The sequence below is a fragment of the Malaclemys terrapin genome, chromosome 5, assembly GCF_027887155.1.
Source record: "Malaclemys terrapin pileata isolate rMalTer1 chromosome 5, rMalTer1.hap1, whole genome shotgun sequence".
NCBI lineage: Eukaryota > Metazoa > Chordata > Testudines > Emydidae > Malaclemys > Malaclemys terrapin.
Window position 1 is genome coordinate 67,271,977 of NC_071509.1, and position 22,233 is coordinate 67,294,209.

Consider the following 22,233-nt stretch of genomic DNA (forward strand, 5'->3'; position numbering starts at 1 on the left):
AATATGCGATATACATTGTGATTGTTTTTCTTTTAAAAAGAGAAACTTTATAAAGTCAGCTTCAATAAATGATTTGCCACAACAGTGAAAGATCATGAAAACTAGTTAAAGCCCATCACAGAAACACTCCCCTCTAGAAGATACACTCATATAAGAGCAGAATGGCACTTAGAAGCTGATGCATGAATCTTATGATCATACATAGAAAAAGCCTACTTTTTTTTCCCAAGAGCATGGGAACCTGGTTTCTTGTGTTCATTCTTAATCACTGACAAACTTCAGTTTAATTGTCAGGCCTCCCAAAATCATGACACTGGCTTAAAAATCATAAGATTTAAAAAAAAACAAAAAACTTTTTATTTGCCTTCTGGTTTGTGAGCCTTTAGGGTTCCCCTTTTCAAGCTTTTCTCTGCAACCATGATGGCTAAAATCCTTTTTTTTAAATGACACCTGAAATTCTCCTGGTAATTAAAACTCCTGGAGTTGCGATTTTCAGACAAAAATCAAATATTAGGAGAGGTGGCAACAACAGCAGTGCCCCAAGACAAATAATAATAATTGAAACATAATGAAATAACCAACACACATTCACATCTCAGATGGGGGTGGCCTGCTCTGTGCATTGCAAGAGTCATCAAAGTGGCACAGATGCTTTCCTGGCTGGCAATGGTGCCTGCCCTGAGTTAGGGTGAGGTGACTGCCCACACCTTGCCCTAGCCTCAGAGCACGGGTCCCAATGCCTGGGACATAAGGCATCACCTCGAGGCCAGCTCCCCCTCGTCTGTGCCATGGCACCAGCTCTAACTCACAGAACTCAGGTGAGAGATCCTGGGCAGGCCCACCCCAGGGTGAGTCAGAGCTAGCACCTGGGCACAGAACAAGGGGTGGTCCAGCTCACATCTCAGCCTGGTGCAGGTGGGGGGCAGCCCTACGGCCGCCCCAGCTCTGCCCTGTTGGCACCAGCCGCCTACACTGAGTGCGCTGGGCGCGAGGGACCTGAGCCCAGTCCACAGCTCAGCAGCACATGGGCTCTGCCGGGGGAGGAGGCGGTTGAGGGTGGTAACAGCGGAGGGAGGGAGCAAGGAACGGCGAGGGGGCGGGGCCATTCGCTCAGCCGTGGCAGCTCCTTCCCCTCCCTGGCGGTCGGGCGCGTCTTCCGGGTGGGATTGTGAAATTGTGGCCCCGTGATTAGTCACGAGCTCAGGCGCGCGCTTCCCGGATGATGTATGAGTACAGCCGGCGCGCGGCAATGGGGTTCAGCGCGCGTCAGGCTCTCCGCTTCCTTCTTCTGCTGCTGCCGCCTGTGTCCGGGGCCGCGGGTGCGGGTCTGGCTGCGCTGCCGCTAGTCGTCAACACCTGGGCATTTAGGAAAGCAACGGAAACAGGTGTCGCTGGTTCCGGGCTTTGCCTCATGCTGCTCCGGCAGGGCTGGCCGGGAGCTGGGGTGGGGGTGGTTGTTGGGGGCGCTGCCGCTCTCGCTCTCCTTCGCACCTGTACAGCGCCCGGACCGGTGCAGCCTGGGGCACTCCCCGCAGCGCCTGGAGTGCAGTGGCTGTGACTCAGTCTTGCTCTGTTGTCCTTGATCGCGTGGGGGAGGCTGGGCAGCAGGGGGAGATGCTGTTCTGGGGGGTATTGCTAGTTCAGGTATTTAGAAAACCTTTGGTCCTGGTCGTGCACGCCGGTGTACTGATAGAGCTAGAGATGGGATTTGTTTTTTCCTCCCAATGGTGGTTTACCTAAATGGTTACAGTTGCTGTGGATAGACTATCCCAAAGAAGTCCCTAAGCCAACGTCTCTACGTTTCCGGGGGCCAAACTAGTAATGGTAGTGTTCAAGCAATAGGAAGTGAAATTATAAATGCCTCAAGTATCAGAGGGGTAGCTGTGTTAGTCTGAATCTGTAAAAAGCAATAGAGGGTCCTGTGGCACCTTTGAGACTAACAGAAGTATTGGGAGCATAAGCTTTTGTGGGTAAGAACCTCACTTCTTCAGATGCAAGTAATGGAAATCTCCAGAGGCAGGTATTTGAACTAACCTCGTTATCTCCATACTGATTTATACCTGCCTCTGGAGATTTCCATTACTTGCATCTGAAGAAGTGAGGTTCTTACCCACGAAAGCTTATGCTCCCAATACTTATGTTAGTCTTAAAGGTGCCACAGGACCCTCTGTTGCTTTTTATAAATGCCTCAGTTAAACATGGGGGATGGGATGGTTCCCTATGGCATCTGGCCCAAAATTTAAATTTTATTAAAAGCTTTGCAAACCAAAGAGTAACAGGAGTGTTTCTATGTTGTTGGCTGTAACTATAATAAAAAAAAAAAACACCATTCGCCCAAATAGCACACAATTAGGAATCTACACATAGAGGTAATTTGTTTATTTTCCTTTTTGCATTTTCTCAGTTTGGACCATAAATTGGCACAAACTTGAGTTTTTACATTACTTTCACTTCTAATACTCTGAATAGATAGTAAAAAGTGTGCTTAAAATATATATATATATTAAAATTCAGTGTCTCTTCAGAATCCATCCCCCATAATTCTTTAGAGAGCAGTATTTCTGACCATTATCAAATTTTCCTTTACTCTGTTTTACCTCTTTTAGAAGGCATATATGGCAATTTACAGATAAGATGTGTATTGTTGACTCTTACTGTCACCCACAAAGATAGGAATAACTTGTAGAGACACATTTAGAAAATTCACCTAAGGTAGACTACCGTATTTTTGATATGAATTCTTTCTTGTTAGTTAACAGAGTTAAAACCTAATTTTGTCAGCAATGAAAGATCTCACTTGCAATATACGGCTCTGCTTCTGCCAACACTTACCTATATGCTTAAATTGATTACTTTTGAGTAGTCTCAAGAAACAAGGGGGGAATTACTCAGAATAGGAGTTTGGGTATGCTGTCACCCGTGTCTAGTGGAGGTCACAATTAGGGTGACCAGATGTCCTGATTTTAAAGGGACAGTCCCGATTTTTGGGTCTTTTTCTTATCTAGGCTCCTATTACCCCCCCACCAGCCCTGTCCTGATTTTTCACACTTGCTGTCTGGTCACCCTAGTCACAAGGGAGAGTGCCAGTATTAGGTCAGACTGTCGAAACTTGGCAAACACTTACAAATTGGTGGTATATCCTATAGTTAGATTTAGCCAAACCAGCAAGGTAAATATGCTCCTGGGTCACTTACTAGCTCACCATAAAACCACTGACAGTCTAGCTCAGTGGTGGGCAAACTTTTTGGCCTGAGGGCCACATTTGGTATGGAAATTGTATGGTGGGCCATGAATGCTCACAAAATTGAAGGTTGGGGTGAGGGCTGTCCTGGGGGTGTGGGCTCTGGGGAAGGGCTAGAAATGAGGAGTGCAGCAGGGGCTGTCGGCTGGGAGTGGAGCAGAGGGGTTTGGAGTGTGGGAGGGGGCTCTGGGCTGGGATGTGGGGCAGGTGAGGTCTCCGGCAGGGGTGTGGGCTCTGGGGTGGGGCTGGGGATGAGGGATTTGGGGTGCAGGAGGGTGCTGTAGGCTGGGACTGAGGGACCTGGAGGGCGGGAGGGGGATCAGGGCTGGGGTTGGGGATGCAGGAAGGTGCTCTGGGTTGGGGCTGAGGGGTTCAGAGGGCGGACAGGGGGTTGGGGCACAAGAGAAGATCAGGGGTGCAGGATCTGGGCGGCGCTTACCTCAAGCAGCTCCCGGAAGCAGCAGCATGTCCCCGCTCCAGCTCCTATGCGGAGGCGCAGCCAGGCTGCCCCGTCCACAGACACTGCCTCTTCAGCTCCCATTGGCCATGGTTCCTGACCAGTGGGAGCTGCAGAGCCTGCATTTGGGGCGGGGATAGCATGCGAAGCCCCCTGGCTGCCTCTACGTGTAGGAGCCAGAGGGAGAACAAGCCACTGCTTCCAGGAGCCGCATGAAGTCACGGTATGTGCGGAGTGGGGCAAGCACCCAATCCTGCTCCCCAGCCAGAGCTCAAGGTCCGGATTAAAAGATCTGAGGGGCCAGATGTGGCCAGTGGGTCGTAGTTTGCCCACCCCTGCTTTAGCTAGTCTTCTTAGTGCTGCAGTCACATTTACCACCCAGACAAACTGGACTATTGTGCTGAAAGGTTATTAAAACCAAAAATCACCACACGCTGAGTTTTTACAGCCCCCAAAGCCAGTCACTTACCACCAGGTCAAGGTACACTTCAGATCTCCCCAAATACAACGCTGCAGCCAATCCTTTAGTAAACTAACTAAAGATTTATTAACTAAGAAAATAAATGAGTTATGCAGTGGTTTAAAGCAGGTAAATTTGAATTCAAGTGTGTAAATCCAAAATGCTAGTAGGTATGTTATATCAGATAGTTTTTTATAAGTCTCTCTGGTTTGCCCAAATAGTATCAGGGACCTCAATCCTTTGTTCAAAATTTTCCGTTGTCAAAGTTCAGTAGTCCAGAGGTGTAGTAGGAAAGAAGAAAGAGGTAAAAGGTGCTTTTTGTACTTGCCTTTTATATCTTGACCTCCCTTCTGGAAAAATTCTAGCTGTTTCCTAGCTTCATTTCGTAGGTGCAGGCTCAGCCATTCTTCATATGAACTGTAAATTTTGCTTGCACCTTTTGTGTGCTATTGCTAGGGTGTCTTCACAGCTCCTTTTGTTATTCCTGAAGGGCTAACCTGTGGGTGCTTCTGAGACTCACAAGAAGTTTGAAAAGCATCAGAGGGTCCTGTGGCACCTTTAAGACTAACAGAAGTATTGGAGCATAAGCTTTTGTGGGTGAATTCCCACTTCATCAGATGCAAGTAATGGAAATTTCCAGAGGCAGGTATAAATCAGTATGGAGATAACGAGATTAGTTCAATCGGGGAGGGTGAGGTGGTCTGCTAGCAGTTGAGGTGTGAACATCAAGGGAGGAGAAACTGCTTCTGTAGTTGGATAGCCATTCACAGTCTTTGTTTAATCCTGATCTGATGGTGTCAAATTTGCAAATGAACTGGAGCTCAGCAGTTTCTCTTTGGAGTCTGGTCCTGAAGTTTTTTTGCTGTAAGATGGCTACCTTTATATCTGCTATTGTGTGGCCAGGGAGGTTGAAGTGTTCTCCTACAGGTTTTTGTATATTGCCATTCCTGATATCTGACTTGTGTCCATTTATCCTCTTGCGTAGTGACTGTCCAGTTTGGCCAATGTACATAGCAGAGGGGCATTGCTGGCACATGATGGCATATATAACATTGGTGGACGTGCAGGTGAATGAGCCGGTGATGTTGTAGCTGATCTGGTTAGGTTCTGTGACGGTGTTGCTGGTGTAGATATGTGGGCAGAGTTGGCATCGAGGTTTGTTGCATGGATTGGTTCCTGAGTTAGAGCTGTTATGGTGCGGTGCGTGGTTGCTGGTAAGAATATGGTTAAGGTTGGCAGGCTGTCTGTGGGCGAGGACTGGCCTGCCTCCCAAGGTCTGAGAAAGTGAGGGATCATTGTCCAGGATGGGTTGTAGATCACTAATGATGCGTTGTAGAGGTTTAAGCTGAGGACTGTAGGTGATGGCCAGTGGAGTTCTGTTGGTTTCTTTTTTGGGCTTGTCTTGTAGCAGGAGGCTTCTGGGTACACGTCTGGCTCTGTTGATTTGTTTCCTTATTTCCTTGTGTGGGTATCGTAGTTTTGAGAATGCTTGATGAAGATCTTGTAGGTGTTGGTCTCTATCTGAGGGTTGGAGCAGATGCGGTTGTACCTCAGTGCTTGGCTGTAGACGATGGATCGTGTGGTGTGTCCAGGGTGGAAGCTGGAGGCATGAAGGTAGGTGTAGCGGTCGGTGGGTTTTCAGTGTAGGGTGGTGTTAACATGGCCGTCGCTTATTTGGACTGTGGTGTCTAGGAAGTGGACCTCCCGTGTAGATTGGTCCAGGCTGAGTTTGATGGTGGGGTGAAAGCTGTTGAAATCATGGTGGAATTCTTTCAGGGTCTCCTTCCCATGGGTCCAGGTGATGAAGATGTCATCAATGTAGCGTAGGTAGAGAAGGGGTGTGAGTGGACGAGAGCTGAGGAAGCGTTGTTCCAGGTCAGCCATAAAAATGTTGGCATGTTGTGGGGCCATGCTGGTTTATCAAAGAAGTTTGAGTTACAAACACATAGCAAAATGTCATAACTCCATATCCAGTATTGATACACACATTATAACAAGATAACAATACACAGCAGATTATAAGTTTTTCAATGATACCGTACAAGGTATATTTTATACAAGATTTATCACAATTTTGCAAAAGTGGTGGTGACCATATTAGAGTAGTCGATCCCTTCCCCATTATACAACATCACATATGCACATAAATATTTGCAGGATCTGGGGCCATCTCCTAATCCTGCCATTTGTTCCAGAGGGGAGGATCTCTGCACCCATGTGGGAATCCATTAACTTCATTGTGGCTTCACATACACTCAGGGCTCTGACCCCATGAAGCAGTTTGCATGATCAAGGTCTGTGGGACAAGTTCAGCAGAGCCATTTGTGTTGACTCACATAAAAGGCTTTTTTCAAGCCACAAACTAGATCTCAAAGGATAGATGACAGAGAGGGAGCAGGGAAAGAGATGGTTATTTTTAGTGCTGCATAAATATTGTTTTAAGTTAGTTTGTTTTTTTATATATACTTTAAACACTGTTAGGTTTAATTTTGTGCCTGGCACATTTTAACTATGGTTAATTCTCTCTGAAATGGCTCGTAAGAAATGCTTCTAATATAACATTTTCCTATTGTATATTAAAAAAAATCTTTAAATATGCCATGATCCTGCATAGCTACACAGACTTAATTTAGACTCCATGTGGGTTTGGATATACCTGTGTGAAAGAGTTTGTATGTGTGGCCTTAGTGCCATTCATGCCTTGGAGAGAAGGAGTGCTTTAATTACACAACAGTAAATTATTGTTTTTTTTTTTTTACTTAGTATATGAAATACACTATAATTGTGGACACTATAGCAACAACTCCTCATTCACACAAATATCCCATCACTTCCCATTCAGAAACATTAGCCAATTATACAAAAAATGATGACTTTATATTCTGAATAATACTTTCTCTAGATTTCACCTAAGAATAACAACATATTATACAGTTTACTTTTACCTGCCATACTTGGTGTAGTTTCTTGTGCATTTGTTTTTATAAATTTAAATGAAATATTAGACAGTAATTATTTTAACTTACCAGGGGTTTGTGTTGCTTACAGCATGGTATACCTTACAGTCAGGAGGCTCTGAGCTGGATGCAGTAGAGAGAGGCTGCGGTCAGTGTGAGACTGATCAGTGTGATGGAAGTGTGGGGTTTGGAGGAAGTCCAGATGAACATGGAGAAACAACATTGGATGCCATGATTATGGATGGGTAAGAAAGTTACTTGGAGAAGAGAATAATCCTAAGGATTTTTAGTACAGTTCAATATGATGTAAGCATTGTTATATGTACGATGCCATCATGTTGATGTGTTCAATAAACATTAGATTGTACTCAAACTCTAATATTGATGTGTTCATGGGTATAGTAGAAAGAGGGAAATATCCAATCAAGCAGGGACTAGATTGCCATGGCACCAGGATGTTTGGAAGCTAACTAAGCATTTTTGTTGCAATCCGACATTAATTTCCGATAGCTTGATTGCTAGATATGGGAGCTAAGGAATGCGTACGGAGTTCCTGGGAGTAGAGTAGAGATTCTCCCTGAAAATGAAGCATAATGTATAGCACCTATATGACTGTTTGCCTGAGGAGGCAGAGAAAGGCTTACTTCTACAGGATTGGGATATCTGAAGGTTTAAGCATAATCTTAATAGAGGACCATTTGCTCTTTAATTTCCATACAAATTTTACTTTCATGACAATTCTGTGTTATGTCTTTTAGACCTTATTCATTGTTTAGGTCTGGCCTACACTTGAAAGTCTTACTAGAGTTACTGGTTTGCTTAGGGGTGCAATTATTTATACCTGAAATACTTACACTAGTAAAACTCGAATATGGATGCATTTATATCAGTACAAAGATGATTTCAACCAGTACAGTATAATGTACCTCTATACTGATATAACTGCTTTCAGGGATGTTGTACTCCTTTAACTATACCAGTATAGATAAAATGGTACAACTTCTTACTGTAGACGAGCACAAAGTGTATATAGCAAAAAATATGTAATTGTTTTATTATCCTCTGTTACTGTTTAATATATGCACACCTTAAATATTTCTCACTTCCATATTCTTCTTGTTTCAGCAACACCATGGAAGTTGGGGCAGTAGCAGATCTCAGACGTATAAAAAATGCTATTGGTGTAGCACGGAAAGTGATTAAGCATACTAAGCACACATTATTAGTGGGGGAGTCAGGTAATTATGTACTTTATTCAGTTATTTCCAATTCTTACCCTTGTCTTAATTATCACTATACAATAAGGAGACTTACGATAGATAAATCTTGATGGTAGAGGAATCCCCCACATATATATTCAAATGAATGCTATTAAGTAATTGAAAAGCATTTATCCTTCTTTACGTTTATTAAATATCTACAATTATCAGGGTTTTTTATTCTGCTATTTCTGCTTGAACTAAAACAAAGGGTTTTGTATTCCCTCTACAGATTCAGCTGCAACTATTAACTTTTAATGCCAGAGCTGTTTTAATATCACTGAAAATACAGATACTAAGTGAAGATGTTTTGACATAAGACACTATATAAATGGAAGCTGGTATATGCCAATATTTCATTTAAAATACAAGGGAAGCTTTACTTAAAAAAATGAATGGCAGAATTTGGTACCTAATTTTATTTCAAAATTCATTTTCATATTTATTGAGCACAGTCATTGTACTTTGCAATTTAAAAACATATATGAAGACTTTCTGCCTCAAAGAGCTTTTAAATAAATCAGGTACTGTACAGTTTGGCACAACACACCACATGGTGATAAATTCTATAAACAGTGGAGGTTTCATCTTCTTAAGGTAACTTAATACTTTACTGGTGGATTAATATCTTTAACCTTTATGGAAGAAATGTTTCTAGGAAGACTTTGAATAGGGAATGGAAGATTAGTTGGCTTAAGGGTTTTTTAAGTGTAGGGGGCTGCATGGAGGAAGTCATGAAGGCAAAGATGATATTTAAAAAGAGGTGACGTGGTCATTGATAGGAGAGGACGATGGATTTGGCAGTAGCATTTTGGATGGAATAAAGAAAATGAGACAAGACAAAGATGACAGTTGCTGTAGTTGATGCGAAGACCTCTCTAGGTCTGGAAAGGGAGGGCTGGAGTTTGAGATGCTTTACAGACCCTTTTGATTTGACCAGAGGAGGCGGTCACTAGTGGCTGTGGTAAGAGGAGTATCAGTAGCATACAAGGGATCCAGGAAGGAATGAGTAGAGTGGGAAGTAAAGAAAGTCACAATAGACTTTGTGCTTCAAGGCGAAAGAGAGGTTTGGGATGGGGTAAACTAAAAGATGTTTGGGAATAGCAGAGCAAGCTAGAATACCAGGAATGAAGTTTGAGAATGACTGAGAATAAGGGAGGTAGGTTTGAAGAGCAAGTCAGAGGGGGTGACAAACTTCAGTGCCATGTGTCAGAAGGGTATAGAAGATGGAAGGGGGGAAAAACAAATTCTTTGTGAAGGAAGTTGGAATGGTCATACAATTTTCTCTGGAAGTGGTCAGCGGGATGAGAGCAGGAATGTTGGAAGCCAATATGAGGAGTTACACTGGGAACTGGTAAAGCAAACACTGATGGGAGAGGATAGCAGACTCACTAGAGGGTGGACTTGAACATTAAAATCAGTGGAGGAAAGGAAGGCAAATTTCTGTTCTACACAAAGTATTCGAAACAATTTAAAAAAAAAATTGTCCTTAAAATGTGCTTAGATTGAATGACTTCTTGTAAGAGTTGTTCTACAGGATTGTTTCTGCTTTTTATCAAGCTATATCGTCAGATACCCGCATTCTACATATTTCTGCTCTTGTTTGGAGAGTAAAAGATAAAAACATTTGAAACTAGGAAAATCTCCTTAATTTTTCTGTCTGCACAAGGGTGTTGTTTTTTTGTTTTTTTTGTTTTTTGTTTTTTTGAATGATTGACAGAAAAAAGAACACAACCATGCCCTTAACTGTTAAGCATTATATAAAATGTATTGTAATTGATGGTATTTTAATGTGTGGAAAGTACAGTATATTGTTTCTGGCACTAAAATTTTAATGGGAATTCGTGTTATTTTTGGTTTTCATTATTGAAAATAATTGAATCTTATATTTCTGAGTTCCTAAACAGTCCTCAGAGTCCTTTTCAGTTTAAGTGACTCCAAATTATCTCAGCTAGGGAGTATGAAAGATGCTTTTTTTTTTTTTTTTACGAAACCATGCTACTTTAGCGCACATTGCCCAAAAGCTCCACTTCCTGGAATAAAAACAGGCTACAGAAGTCATAAAAGGAGGATCAATAAACATGAACAATCAGACTTTTCTGAGCTCACTTGCTCTCTTACTAGGTTACTCTAGATACTGAAATGTTGGTAAACATTCAATAACTTAACTATCGCTCATGAAACTCCCAATACATGTGTAGCTTTAGAAAAGCAATACAAAATTAACTACTAAATCAATTGAAAGGGTTTTTTTTTTGTAATATTTGGATAAGCGAAAACTCCTAAGAATCTTATAAAACTATGTATTATGTTCACATAAATATCTAAGGATTCAAGCATGGAAGGTATTGGTAACTTACAAATTTGTAAACAATTGTATCTGAATTTGATTTCTTCCAGATTGATGATGCCAAAGATTACTATAACTAAAAGATGAATGAATAGAGTTTTTTCTGTTTTGTATTTTTTTTTCAGTTCATTTACTTTGCATTTGGTTGTGTTTTGTGGCAATTGTTTTCATTTCTTCTCCTGTATAGACAGTCAGTTTCCCCTGCTATTGATGTTTGTTTTTCACACAGTAACAATTATAAAAAAAAATTAAGAAATAAATAATCAAATTTATATTTTAGGAAAGTGTGATAGTAAAGCCACATAAATTGTCAGAGGTATTCAGGGGCAGGTATTGATATCTGAATCTTTCTCTGCTTACCTCATATTTTAAAAATGTCTAGATATCAAATTGATAGTGTTTTTGTAATTAATTTGCTATTTACAAATTTTTGCTTGCTTAAATTAAAAATTTCCTGTTACACATAGCACAATCTTGGATTTGAATGGTATTTGTCCTGTTTGAAAAGTTTTGCTCCTTTTGTACAGCAACATGTCTGAAGAGAAAGCTCTCTCATCATAGTCATAGAGAACGTATTTAAATGAAGAGACAAAAAGACGTACTAGAAGTGTGGGATATAGTGCCCTCAGTAAAGGAGGAATTGGATATTGATGATATATCAGAGATTACCCTGATATACCGTTTGTCTAAGGAACTATATTCTATAGTTTCAGGGGGATAAGCTATATATAAACTAATATATCATCTTGATCATAACATATATTGTATGATAAATCTAATGTATTCATGCTACAATATTGTTGAATTTGTCTTTTTGCCTGTTAAAGCCTCACTGTTTGCAGAAAGCATGGGATTTCCCTGTGAAGATTTAACCACTCAGAATTCTCTTTCAATATATTTAAAGTGGCTTAATCAAAACTGTCAGCCAAACTACTGGAAGGTACAGTATAATTGTTTTATTTTAGAAATTTGATCACACAACATTGCTTGTTAGTCTTGACTTGTTAAAGAAAGAAATACTTCATATTAAAGGAACAAAGAATGTTCCATTAAACATTTAAAAAAAAATCCTGGAATTCTCGCTCACTTGATATACTTGGGGATTGGAAGCCTGTTTGCTGCCTGATTTGTAGAATTCTGTTAACGTTGATGTTAGTACAGTGATTTTTCATTTCTGAATTTGGGAGAAAATCCTAACCCTTAACAACAGAGGATGATTTCTCAGTGAGGCATGAGTGCAGAAACCTAAAATTGAGTCTCTAAATGAAATCCCTTACTGGGAATTAAGGCCTTGGTTTTGCAGGTATTTAAGCACATGAGTGACTTTTACGTATGGAAGTAGTCCCATTAAAATTATAGGGACCATTCATAGGCTTAAGTCTTTCCAAAATTGAAGCCTAAATTGGCAGCTGTAGATGATGACAAACAAGTTAGCACGTTTGTCTCTGTGCACAGACTGTTACATAGTTGCAGAGCCCACGCATCTGTAGATTGTGTTGTCTTTTTTGTATCTGAAATGTGGTGGAATTGAGACAGTTTAATTTGGCACATACTCTCTTGCCTGTTCATTTACTTGAAAAAGTGTCCTGCCTAAAGTATTACTTTTTAATCAACTTTAGTCATCCTAAGTACAGGAGTCTTACTTTATCTCTTAGTGTGGTACTAACAGCAACTTTGTTTTTGTGGGTTCTTTATTTTGCTGAAGAATGCAAACTTATTTTGATCAAAGAATGAGTCTTGTGATTGTTCTGCTACTTTTCTTTAATAGGCACTATCAGATTAACAGACCCTGTATCACACATTATTGAAAGCCAATCAATGCATCTCTTAATAATATCCATAGCTTTTGTAACTTCAGTACAACTGTACATTAGATATCTTAAAATATTATACAGCGGTAGTTATATAGTGGAATTTAGATTTTTGTTGTAGTCGTTTGTTTAAAATGCATCTTTATTGAAACATTAAAGACTCATGTGAATAAAATATTGATTACAGAATGTAATACCAGATGCTTCAAAATCCTGTGGACCATACAAACAGGCTAAACAATTAAATAGTGAAGAATGGATCAACTCACAGAAAAGAATAAATATTCATAATCATGATACAATTGGTAACTCTCTTTGGTTATTTTATGCTAAAAGATGTATTCATTTTTTTGCTTCATGATCAACTCAATCTTACTGAGTTCAAATAAAAAATATTTCAAACTGGTAGTATACCAGATATACAGCACCATTTTTAAGTGTGTACTACTTACACACATGTTCTGAAGGAGTTGATTGCAACTCCTTAGTCAATTTAGGATTTGTAAGTCAAGAATCTATTTTAATCTTTCCTCTACTTTTTAACCTCTGATTTGAGCAACAGCATTGTTTGCAAATTGGTATGCTTAAAATAGGTTAGGAGTAATATTCTTGTAAAGACTTCCATACTTTACTGGTAAAGCTTTTTTGTTGTTGGGTCGTAGGCAATTCTGAATGTTTATTAAATTATTTCTTGTATTTCATGATTAATTTTTCACATGTTGTTGGCATAGCAGACATTCCAGAACTGCAGACTTCAGAGATACATTTCCAAACTCCTCAGTACAGATTATTTATCTATATTTTGTCAGTTAAATTTTGTCTTCTGCATTTTGGACTGGATCTTTGCCAACTTGGTGATTGATTGTCATGCAAAAAATCTTCAAAATTTTCATTACCAAAGAATTACCACTTAAGTGCTGAGACACACACAAATTCATCAAAGTACTTAAGAACATGCCTAATTGACTTCAGTGGGACTACTTACTGCTTTAAGAATCTTTCTGAATTGAGGCCTGAATTACATAAATGCTTGAAGTAAGGGGGTGCCAAGATTGGTGGGTCACATGTTGAATGGTATGTCACCTCTTCATTTGTACTTGGTTAAGGTAGTTAAACTTTATTAATGTATTTTAGAGTGTTTATGTTTGTACTAGAGGCTTTTTGGACTCTTTGAAATTTGGATAAAATAAACACTCACTAGAGAATTTAAATTATACTTATAATTGTTTTACCAGGAATGATTATATATGGCCCAATTTTCAAATGTTTTAAAATACCAATATTTAGGTCCCTCTGGAAATGACAATTCAGGTGTAAAACTTCATTTTAAAAATAGGGCCCTTACAAGGGCTATAAAAATATGATCAGTTTTCATGCTGCTGAATTGTAACACTGATGTTTTAACAAATATATGAGAAATTATTCTTGTTAAGCTTCACCATTATTTAAATCTATAGGCATGATTGTAATTGGTGGTTCCGGAAATGTTGCAGTGGGGACATCTACAAATGGTGCAGTCCACAAAATCCAGGGGTTAGTATTTGTAGTTTGAGAAAAAGGCATCTGTTATTTGTAATCCTTGATTTCATTTAAGTATCTGTGTAGGTGAGGTGATATTTTGCTTATCTGAATGATCGTGTTTATACAGGGACTAGCACAACAGGGCCCCATTTTTTGGTGGGTCTTTAAAGTGCTGCTGCAATTACAATTTTTAGTGGGTTGTTTGTTAAACTTTGTGTATAAATATAGTAGAAGTTACTTTAGGCCTGCTTTTTTCATTTTTAAATGGGAGCAAGAATAGGTTCTTTATGAGCATTTTCTAAAGAATTTGTGGATCTAGGATTACCCCCTGTATATTTGATGTTGAATTAAGTTTGTTGCTTTATGCTTGTAATAGCCTTTAAACACTTTTTTTTTTTAAAATATATGATACATGACACACGTTTTCACTCTTTAAAGTTAAAGAAACTTTAAAAAACTCATGTCAATAATAAGTTTGATTTGGTCTGACCCAATAAATATCTCCAGAACTTTAGGAGTCACAACAGGATCAAGGAATGAGGGCTTGTTTACACATGGACCTATTCAGGACCTATTCCTGAATAACTCTGTATGAACTCTCTTACTCAAGAATGAGTGCCTTTTTCCAAATTTGCCTAATCCACCGTGGAAGTGGACTAGGCTGAACCAGAAACCTTCTGGATCTTGAAGGAAGAATACTCTGGAAGGCTGAAACTGTGGAACAGTCACTATTTCACCAGGTGGTTTTGCTTTTTTCTTGGCAGTGTGTTGGAGTGTCAGTCCTTGTTACTGAGAGTAGAGTGCTCTCATTGCCATGATGTAAGATTAGGAGTTCCTGGAGTATGAAACTGTAAAATCCTGGTGCGTTCTCACTGCTGCTATATATTTATTTATCGAAACAAGAACCCTGTCTAAGAATTTGCATGTAAATATTGGGTCTAGCTCTGCTCTGGTACACTGATGCAACCCCACTGGCTTCAGCCAGGTTGCACAGTAGTGTAACTGGGACCAGAATTTGGCCCATTATAACTAACTGTCTTCATTTTAACTTGATGAGTTTCTTTTCCTTCCTCTTTTTAGTCGTGTAGGGGACTCGCCAATAGCTGGAGCTGGAGCCTATGCTGATAGTACAACTGGAGGAGCGGCAGCCACCGGAGATGGTGATATCATGATGCGCTTTTTGCCCAGGTTTGTCCCTTTAGGGAAGATTGCTTACATTTTTGCCAGAGAATTCCTGTGAAACAAATAAAAAAATAAAGTGTTGAATTAATAAAATTATCGGTTTTATTGGTTGCTTAATATATTTGGCCATCTCTTGCTTTCTTATTCATGCCAATCAACATGGCCATAAAAACCAGACTAACCCCACGTTCTCTGTTACAGACAACAAATCACTTAACAATTCTTTAACATGTTTTGTGTTACCTCATTGCAATTCCTGTGAATGTTGCCAAACCTGGGCTTTGACAGAAGGAATGAGTGGATTCTGGATGTAAATGCACTCCACCAAAAATGCCTTGTGTCTTACACTCAAGTTTCAGTAGTGGGAACAAAACACTTCTTAAGTGTTAGGAAGAAGAGAAAGTGGTCTCAGAAGTGGCTGTTTTCTTCACCATTGGAATTGTATATTGTCAGCATCTTAATTTGCCTGCGCCTTTTCATTTCCAAAACTCTGGGTGTCTGAATTTTGCAAATGGTCTTGATGGATAGCCTCAAATAGAATACATTACAGTACTCCATTCTGAAGGTTACAGAGACATTCATATTTACAATAGAATTCACAGCAGTGATCCAAACTATTCAGGCAACTGAAGTGCCTACTCTAAAACTCTGACAACACAAATTAGTGCCTGCCACCTCGTATTCACTTGTAAGTGGTGTAGACCTCAGTGGATCTTGAGCTACTCCAAATCAGTCTTGAAATAAGAGTGGACATTGGCATAGTTCATTGAGTTATTTTGAATGTTGAGAAGCTAGCTATAGTGCTACATTGATTTCAGCTCACAAGCTAATAGTTAAGATGCTAAGTCATCTTTTAGGCAGCCTGAAGAACTGGTTGCAAAAGCTTGAAAAAGCAGTGCTTATACATACCAGTTTTGGTAAATGATTGGACTAGAAGACTCTGTCTATGTCCTTTCTGTTTATGTCAGTGTGCTTGTTCTTGTGCAGATTGACAAGGGTATATAGTCTACAGTGGAATAGCTCTGAATTGTCAAAAGTCCAGAAAACAGTAATTATTTTGCCCCTTGTTTTTTCACTTCTGAAATGTTGATGTATGGTATAAGTTAATGTCTCAAAATATCAGAGGGGTAGTCGTGTTAGTCTGGATCTGTAAAAAGCGACAAAGAGTCCTGTGGCAGCTTATAGGCTAACAGAAGTATTGTAGCATAAGCTTTCGTGGGTGAATACCCACTTCATCAGACGCATGCGAAGTGGGTATTCGCACACGAAAGCTTATGCTACAATACTTCTGTTAGTCTATAAGCTGCCACAGGACTCTTTGTCTCAAAATGATTGACTTATGATGAAACAAACTATGGATATAGCTCAGGTGAATAGATAGATTTTTTTGGTAACTTGCATCTCTGTGACAGAAGATATGGAGTCCAGAAATAAGGAACTTCCCAAAATGTGATAGTTCTCTCCTCCAAAGTGCCAGATTTGAAGCTCATTCCCTCCTGAGTTTTTCTTATTGTATCAAGACATAGTGGCTTGATATGTTCATGTTTCCTGAAAACAAAACAGAATACTCTTTTAGGCCCATGTTGTACTGTTACACAAAATTGTTGACTGAGATTTTGCATTGTGGAAATGTAGAACTGGTCAGCATTATCGTTAGTCTAATGATATTATTATGTGTTATGTATTGTTACTATTTATATGAAGGTATTTAAGTTTGGTTTACATTTAAAATAAAGCACCTTTAAAAAATAAAATGCCTTTGATGGCTCCCCAGTAAATCTGAGACAACTTTAAAAAAAAATCATTAATGAGGAAAAGCAACAATTCAACAGTTCTTGGAGACTTCAAGCAGGAAGGAGTTGATCAGTAGCTTAGTCTCCAATTTTGTATTTTTGTTCCAAAGTAAATTATTTTGCTGTGTTCATATTAAGCGGACATGCAGTTGATTGAGTTCTGATCTATCGTATTTTAGAATGTCTATTCTGATTTGTTTCCTAAATCAGCTATCAAGCAGTGGAATATATGAGGACAGGAACAGATCCAACTACAGCTTGCCAGAAAGTTATTTCCAGGATCCAGAAGTATGTTCCATACTTCTTTGGTGCTGTTATCTGTGCCAACACAACTGGAAGTTATGGTATATCTTACTGTTTTGTTTTGTTCAACACAAAGAACTCTGACACAAATGAGTGAAACATAGAGGTGGATTTTAAAGGAGCAGACTGCAACTTTTTTTAACTTTAACCAGTGTTGGGGGCTGGAGGGAGCAAGGGGACTGTTCACTCTCACTATCAAATACCAGGCATTTTATTAGGTCCAGAGGTATATGATTAAATGGTATCCTACCAAATACCATTGGTGAATCAGGTTGGCCCTCTTCAGCCTAATATCTAAGATTTGCACAGAACTTTCTTGGAGGAGTTAGTAAATACTCGAAACCATTTACAACCTCAATTTGTTGTAAAAGGTTGTTTAAAAAAAAAAAAAAAGCCAAAACTTCTTTGGGACATGGCATAAGGCAGTCAGAATGTGTACACAGCTTCAAAGGAATCCAAGATCAGCCATTATGATGGGCATCTCATTAGTGAACCCTTAGATCAGTAGAAAGTAAAATTTGCTGATCAATATGGCTTATTGGGTAGACTGGTTGTTGTATATCTTTGCTCTTACTTCCCACAGTTCTGTGTTTGAGAGATTAGAGTAGTAGGAACACATTACACTCATCAGTATTAAAATATATTTTTTTCTAATTTACATTACTAAGTTTATTAAGTGTACCTCACTTGTAATGAGAACACTGTTTCCACCTGAAAAGTAAAATGCTTTTGAGAAATCTCAATGTTGGGTTAAACAGATTGTAAAAGGAAATTACACCATTGTAGCAGAATTAATAATTGAATCTTTAGAAGATGAAATATGACAGACATACTAATCCTATAGGGAATAGGCAAGTCACTTTTGTTTCTATTTTCCTTTCCCAGGTGCTGCCTGCAATAAAGTTCCAGGATTCACTCAGTTTCACTTCATGGTTTATAGTCCTTTGCTAAATGAGCCATCGGAGCAAGTAGTAGACTGTATTTAATTTTTTCTGTACCATCTGCATTTACAGTTAAATATGAAGGAGGAAAAGAAGGCTGAAAAGGCTCACTGACTGCCATTTTACAAAGTGTTTGCAGTTTTCTTTTGCACAGATATTTGAGGAAGAGTAATGTATGTGGAGATAGCACATATCTCACTCTTTTTTTAAATGTATTTTGTTTTATTACCATGTCACCAATATGTTAGTAAACTTGATTTGTAGTTTCACAAGATAGCAAACTAATTTATTAATCTGGCAGGTTATTTCTAAATTCTGGTGGGCAAGTTGGCTTCGTCTACAGGATGAACAAATTTTTTTTTTTTTTTTTTTTTTTAGATACTGTGTAGAGATCCAAAATATCTACTAATGATAAAGTGGGATTTCAAAATACTCTGCTGGTATATGTTGATGACTATAGTTTAAAATGGGAAATGCCTTTTGGAACCAGTCTCAAAAACAGATGAAAGTTTGTATGACTGTTGTACCAAGAAGAACTGGAGAACAATTTCTCCATGACTGCATGGAGAAGCAAAAGCTTCTGCTTTTGTGGTGATGCTTCATTGTTCCATGATGTTCAGTCACAGTGATGCAGTATTACATTGCAAATGTTATCCTGCAGTGTCAGGAAATTACTCTATTTTGTGGCTTTTTGTGACTCAGGTACATTATATCTTCACTCCCTCCTTTCTTCTTCTTTTATTTGTGGGAACAAATGGAGATGTTTCTTACTCCCCTTCCAATCCCAAAGTGTTGGGTAGGATCCCAGCAACTGACTCATTTTCCGAAGATGGTTTCCATACTGTGCTTCCCTTTTCACTTCGCATGTTGTGTTCTGTCAGTGTGGGCAGTGCTTCTGTGATCGGCACTCCATTGGTGCCTAAGCTCAGGTAAAGCATCCATCAGATGTACAGATTCCGAGCCCACAGGAGAACTGTGGCTGGAATAAGGCTGATTTTTCTGTATTAAATCTTTCACTGGCCATAATTTATTTTTGTAAATCTCTTCATTTTAACAGACCTTTTTGGCAACTGAACCCCAGATTAATAAATTAGAGGTGATAAGTAACAGCATGGATTTGTCAAGAATAAATCATATCAAACCAACCTGATAGCTTTCTTTGACAGAGTAACAAGCCTTGTGGATGGGGGGAAGTAGTAGATGTGCTATGTCTTGACTTTAGTAAGGTTTTTGTTACTGTCTCGCATGACCTTCTCATAAACAAACTAGGGAAATACAACCTAGATGGAGCTACTGTAAGGTGGGTGCATAACTGGTTGGAAAATTGTTCCCAGAGAGTAATCATCAGTGGTTCACAATCATGCTGGAAGGGCATAACGAGTGGGGTCCCACAGGTATCGGTTCTGGGTCCGGTTCTGTTCAATAACTTCATCAGTTATTTAGATAATGGCATAGAGAGTACACTTATAAAGTTTGCGGATGATACGAAGCTGGGAGGGGTTGCAGGTGCTTTGGAGGAGAGGATTAAAATTCAAAATGATCTGGACAAACCAGAGAAATGGTCTGAAGTAAATAGGATGAAATTCAATATGCAAAGTACTCCACTTAGGAAGGAAATATCAGTTGCACACACACAAAATGGGAAATGACTGCCTAGGAAGGAGTACGGTGGAAAGGGATCTGGGGGTCATAGTGGATCACAAGCTAAATGAGTCAACAGTGTAACACTATTGCAAAAAAAGCATATATCATTCTGGGATGTATTAGCAAGAGTATTGTAAGCAAGACAAGAGCTCTACTTCGCGCTGATTAGGCCTCAACTGGAAAATTCTGGGCACCACATTTTAGGAAAGATGCGGACAAATTGGAGAGAATCCAGAGAAGAGCAACAAAACTTATTAAAGGTCTAGAAAACATGACCTATGAGGGAAGATTGAAAACATTGGGTTTGTTTAGTCCTGGAGAAGAGAAGACTGAGGGGGGACAGAATAACAGTTTTCCAGTACATAAAAGGTTGTAACAAGGAGGAGGGAGAAAAATTGTTCTTCTTAACCTCTGAGGATAGGACAAGAAGCAATGGGCTTAAATTGTAGCACGGGCGGTTTAGGTTGGACATTACGAAAAACTTCCTAACTGTCAGGGTAGTTAAGCACTGGACTAAATTGCCTAGGGAGGTTGTGGAATCTCCATCACTGGGGATTTTTAAGAGCAGGTTGGACAAACACCTGTCTGGGACTGTCTAGATAATACTTAGTCCTGCCTTCAGTGCAGGGGACTGAACTAGATGACTTCTCGAGGTCCTTTCCAATTCTGATTCTATGAAATTCTTGGAACTGTCCTTCTGATGCCTCTGTATGGAAATACAGTACTTTCTCCCATGTTTCCTCACTAGTCTTTATGTAAAAACTTATACTGATAGGTCACTTGTCTGTGGTCTTTGGATGTAGACAGTACTGCTTGAGATGTATAGATTTGTTTTCTTTCTTTAATTTACTAATCATCAGTAATCTGTCACAATTTAGGATGCACTACAATAATACTTATAAAAATACTTCTCTTTATACTGGCAACAAAATTTTAGCTTGGGGTTTTTCAGCTGCTATTTATTTGTTCAGTAGTGTAATAAACTGTACTGTTTTCTGTAAACTTTTCCTAGCCACAAGGTGGCTGCCATTTCAAATATATCACTCCCTTAGTAACTTGTTACTTTTCTTGTGGTTACTTCAATTTTTTATAAATCAGTTTCTTCTCCCTGCTTTCTCAGGTTGTGATAATACCTTTACCCATAGATGGCGCTCAACTACGCCCATTTGCACAAAGTTTTAAATATTTGTTGGTTCTTGCAGCATCAGTTTTCTCCATTTAATTAGAATTTTCGTATCCTCAGCCTGCCACTTTGTATTGAAAATTGAATTATGAAGTTCAGTCAGTTCTCTCTGCAGGATGCTTAGTAAAGGGAAATGCTTCCTTTGTCCTTGTTCTGCTCTCTGCATTCCCTGCCCCCCACCCCTCCTCCATACACACACCCTTTGTAGGTTACACCTCTAAAGGAGCAATTGCATGTATACAATGGAATTTATCTTTAGGGAACAAAATTATTTGAGTGCCTAGCACCCTGAGAAAGTGCTATTTCTCATTTCTTCTCCTACTACTTCTCATTTGCAGATACCAAGTCTTATTTATAATGTACTGCCACATACTGTGGTTCTTTCCATAGATTTTTGAAGATCGGTTTTAAAGGATTTTTGATCTTCCTTCTAACTTGGCAGGCTTGCTGATCAATTTATTAAATCAAGAGCTTGAGATTGATAAGGAAATGTAAAAGGGAAAAAAGTTAAAATGACCATATCATACCATAAATATTTTAATCAGCTCTGTTTACTTGAGTAAAACCACTGGGTAATGCAAGCTTACTTTAATGTATCTTAATTAGTTTTTTGGAGTCCTTGTATACTCTGCATTAAAATGGTCGTTGCCTTATGTTCTGAGTTTCTATGTTTTTAAAAGCTGGAAAAGCTTCCTGACAAGAATGGCTGTTGTTTTTAATGACATGCTATTAACTGTTCTGTTGATGAAGTTCAATTTGGAGGATTCATTTCCTTCACTAGCTGTTGAATGTGGATGAAAAGATGCTTTAAGAACACTTGTGGAAGGTTTTCATGTGTTTGAATTAACTCTACTCAGAATGCTTTTCCTCTGTAAAAGTGTCAGTTCTCTGTACATCTTGTTAATTTTTATGCAAACAAGTAGTCAAAGGGCTAGATAAACGATAGGTCATAAGCAGGTAAGGCCAACATTTAAGCACAACTTTGATCTGGAAAACCCCTGCTCAGCTGCTGCTTAACTCTGTAAGTACCTAAATTCCCTAAGTGCCTAAGCTGCCACCAGTGTGCATGCACAAAACCCTCAGTTCTGATGACACCGAGCTGCTTGGAGTTCTAACTCAAGCCTAAATCTC

At 39.2% G+C, this 22,233-nt stretch overlaps 1 protein-coding gene across 1 annotated transcript; it reads left to right on the forward strand.

Annotated features, from left to right (window-relative positions):
• Window positions 1-1,204: 1,204 nt before the first annotated feature.
• AGA (aspartylglucosaminidase) lies at window positions 1,205-21,755 on the forward strand. Its single transcript, XM_054030046.1, has 9 exons — window positions 1,205-1,385; window positions 7,207-7,360; window positions 8,241-8,353; window positions 11,552-11,664; window positions 12,723-12,840; window positions 13,993-14,068; window positions 15,137-15,244; window positions 17,242-17,375; window positions 18,220-21,755. Exons 1-9 carry the CDS (start codon window positions 1,220-1,222, stop codon window positions 18,318-18,320), a joined length of 1,083 nt encoding a protein of 360 aa, XP_053886021.1. The 5' UTR covers window positions 1,205-1,219; the 3' UTR covers window positions 18,321-21,755.
• The last annotated feature ends 478 nt before the right edge of the window (window positions 21,756-22,233 follow it).

Bases quoted from the DNA above. Each gene is read 5' to 3' on its own strand.
- AGA (XM_054030046.1), top strand. From the start codon at position 1,220: ATGATGTATGAGTACAGCCGGCGCGCGGCAATGGGGTTCAGCGCGCGT. The intron at 1,386-7,206 runs GTGTCGCTGGTT...TGTTGCTTACAG, and splicing joins TAGGAAAGCAACGGAAACAG to CATGGTATACCTTACAGTCA. The intron at 12,841-13,992 runs GTAACTCTCTTT...TTAAATCTATAG, and splicing joins TCATAATCATGATACAATTG to GCATGATTGTAATTGGTGGT.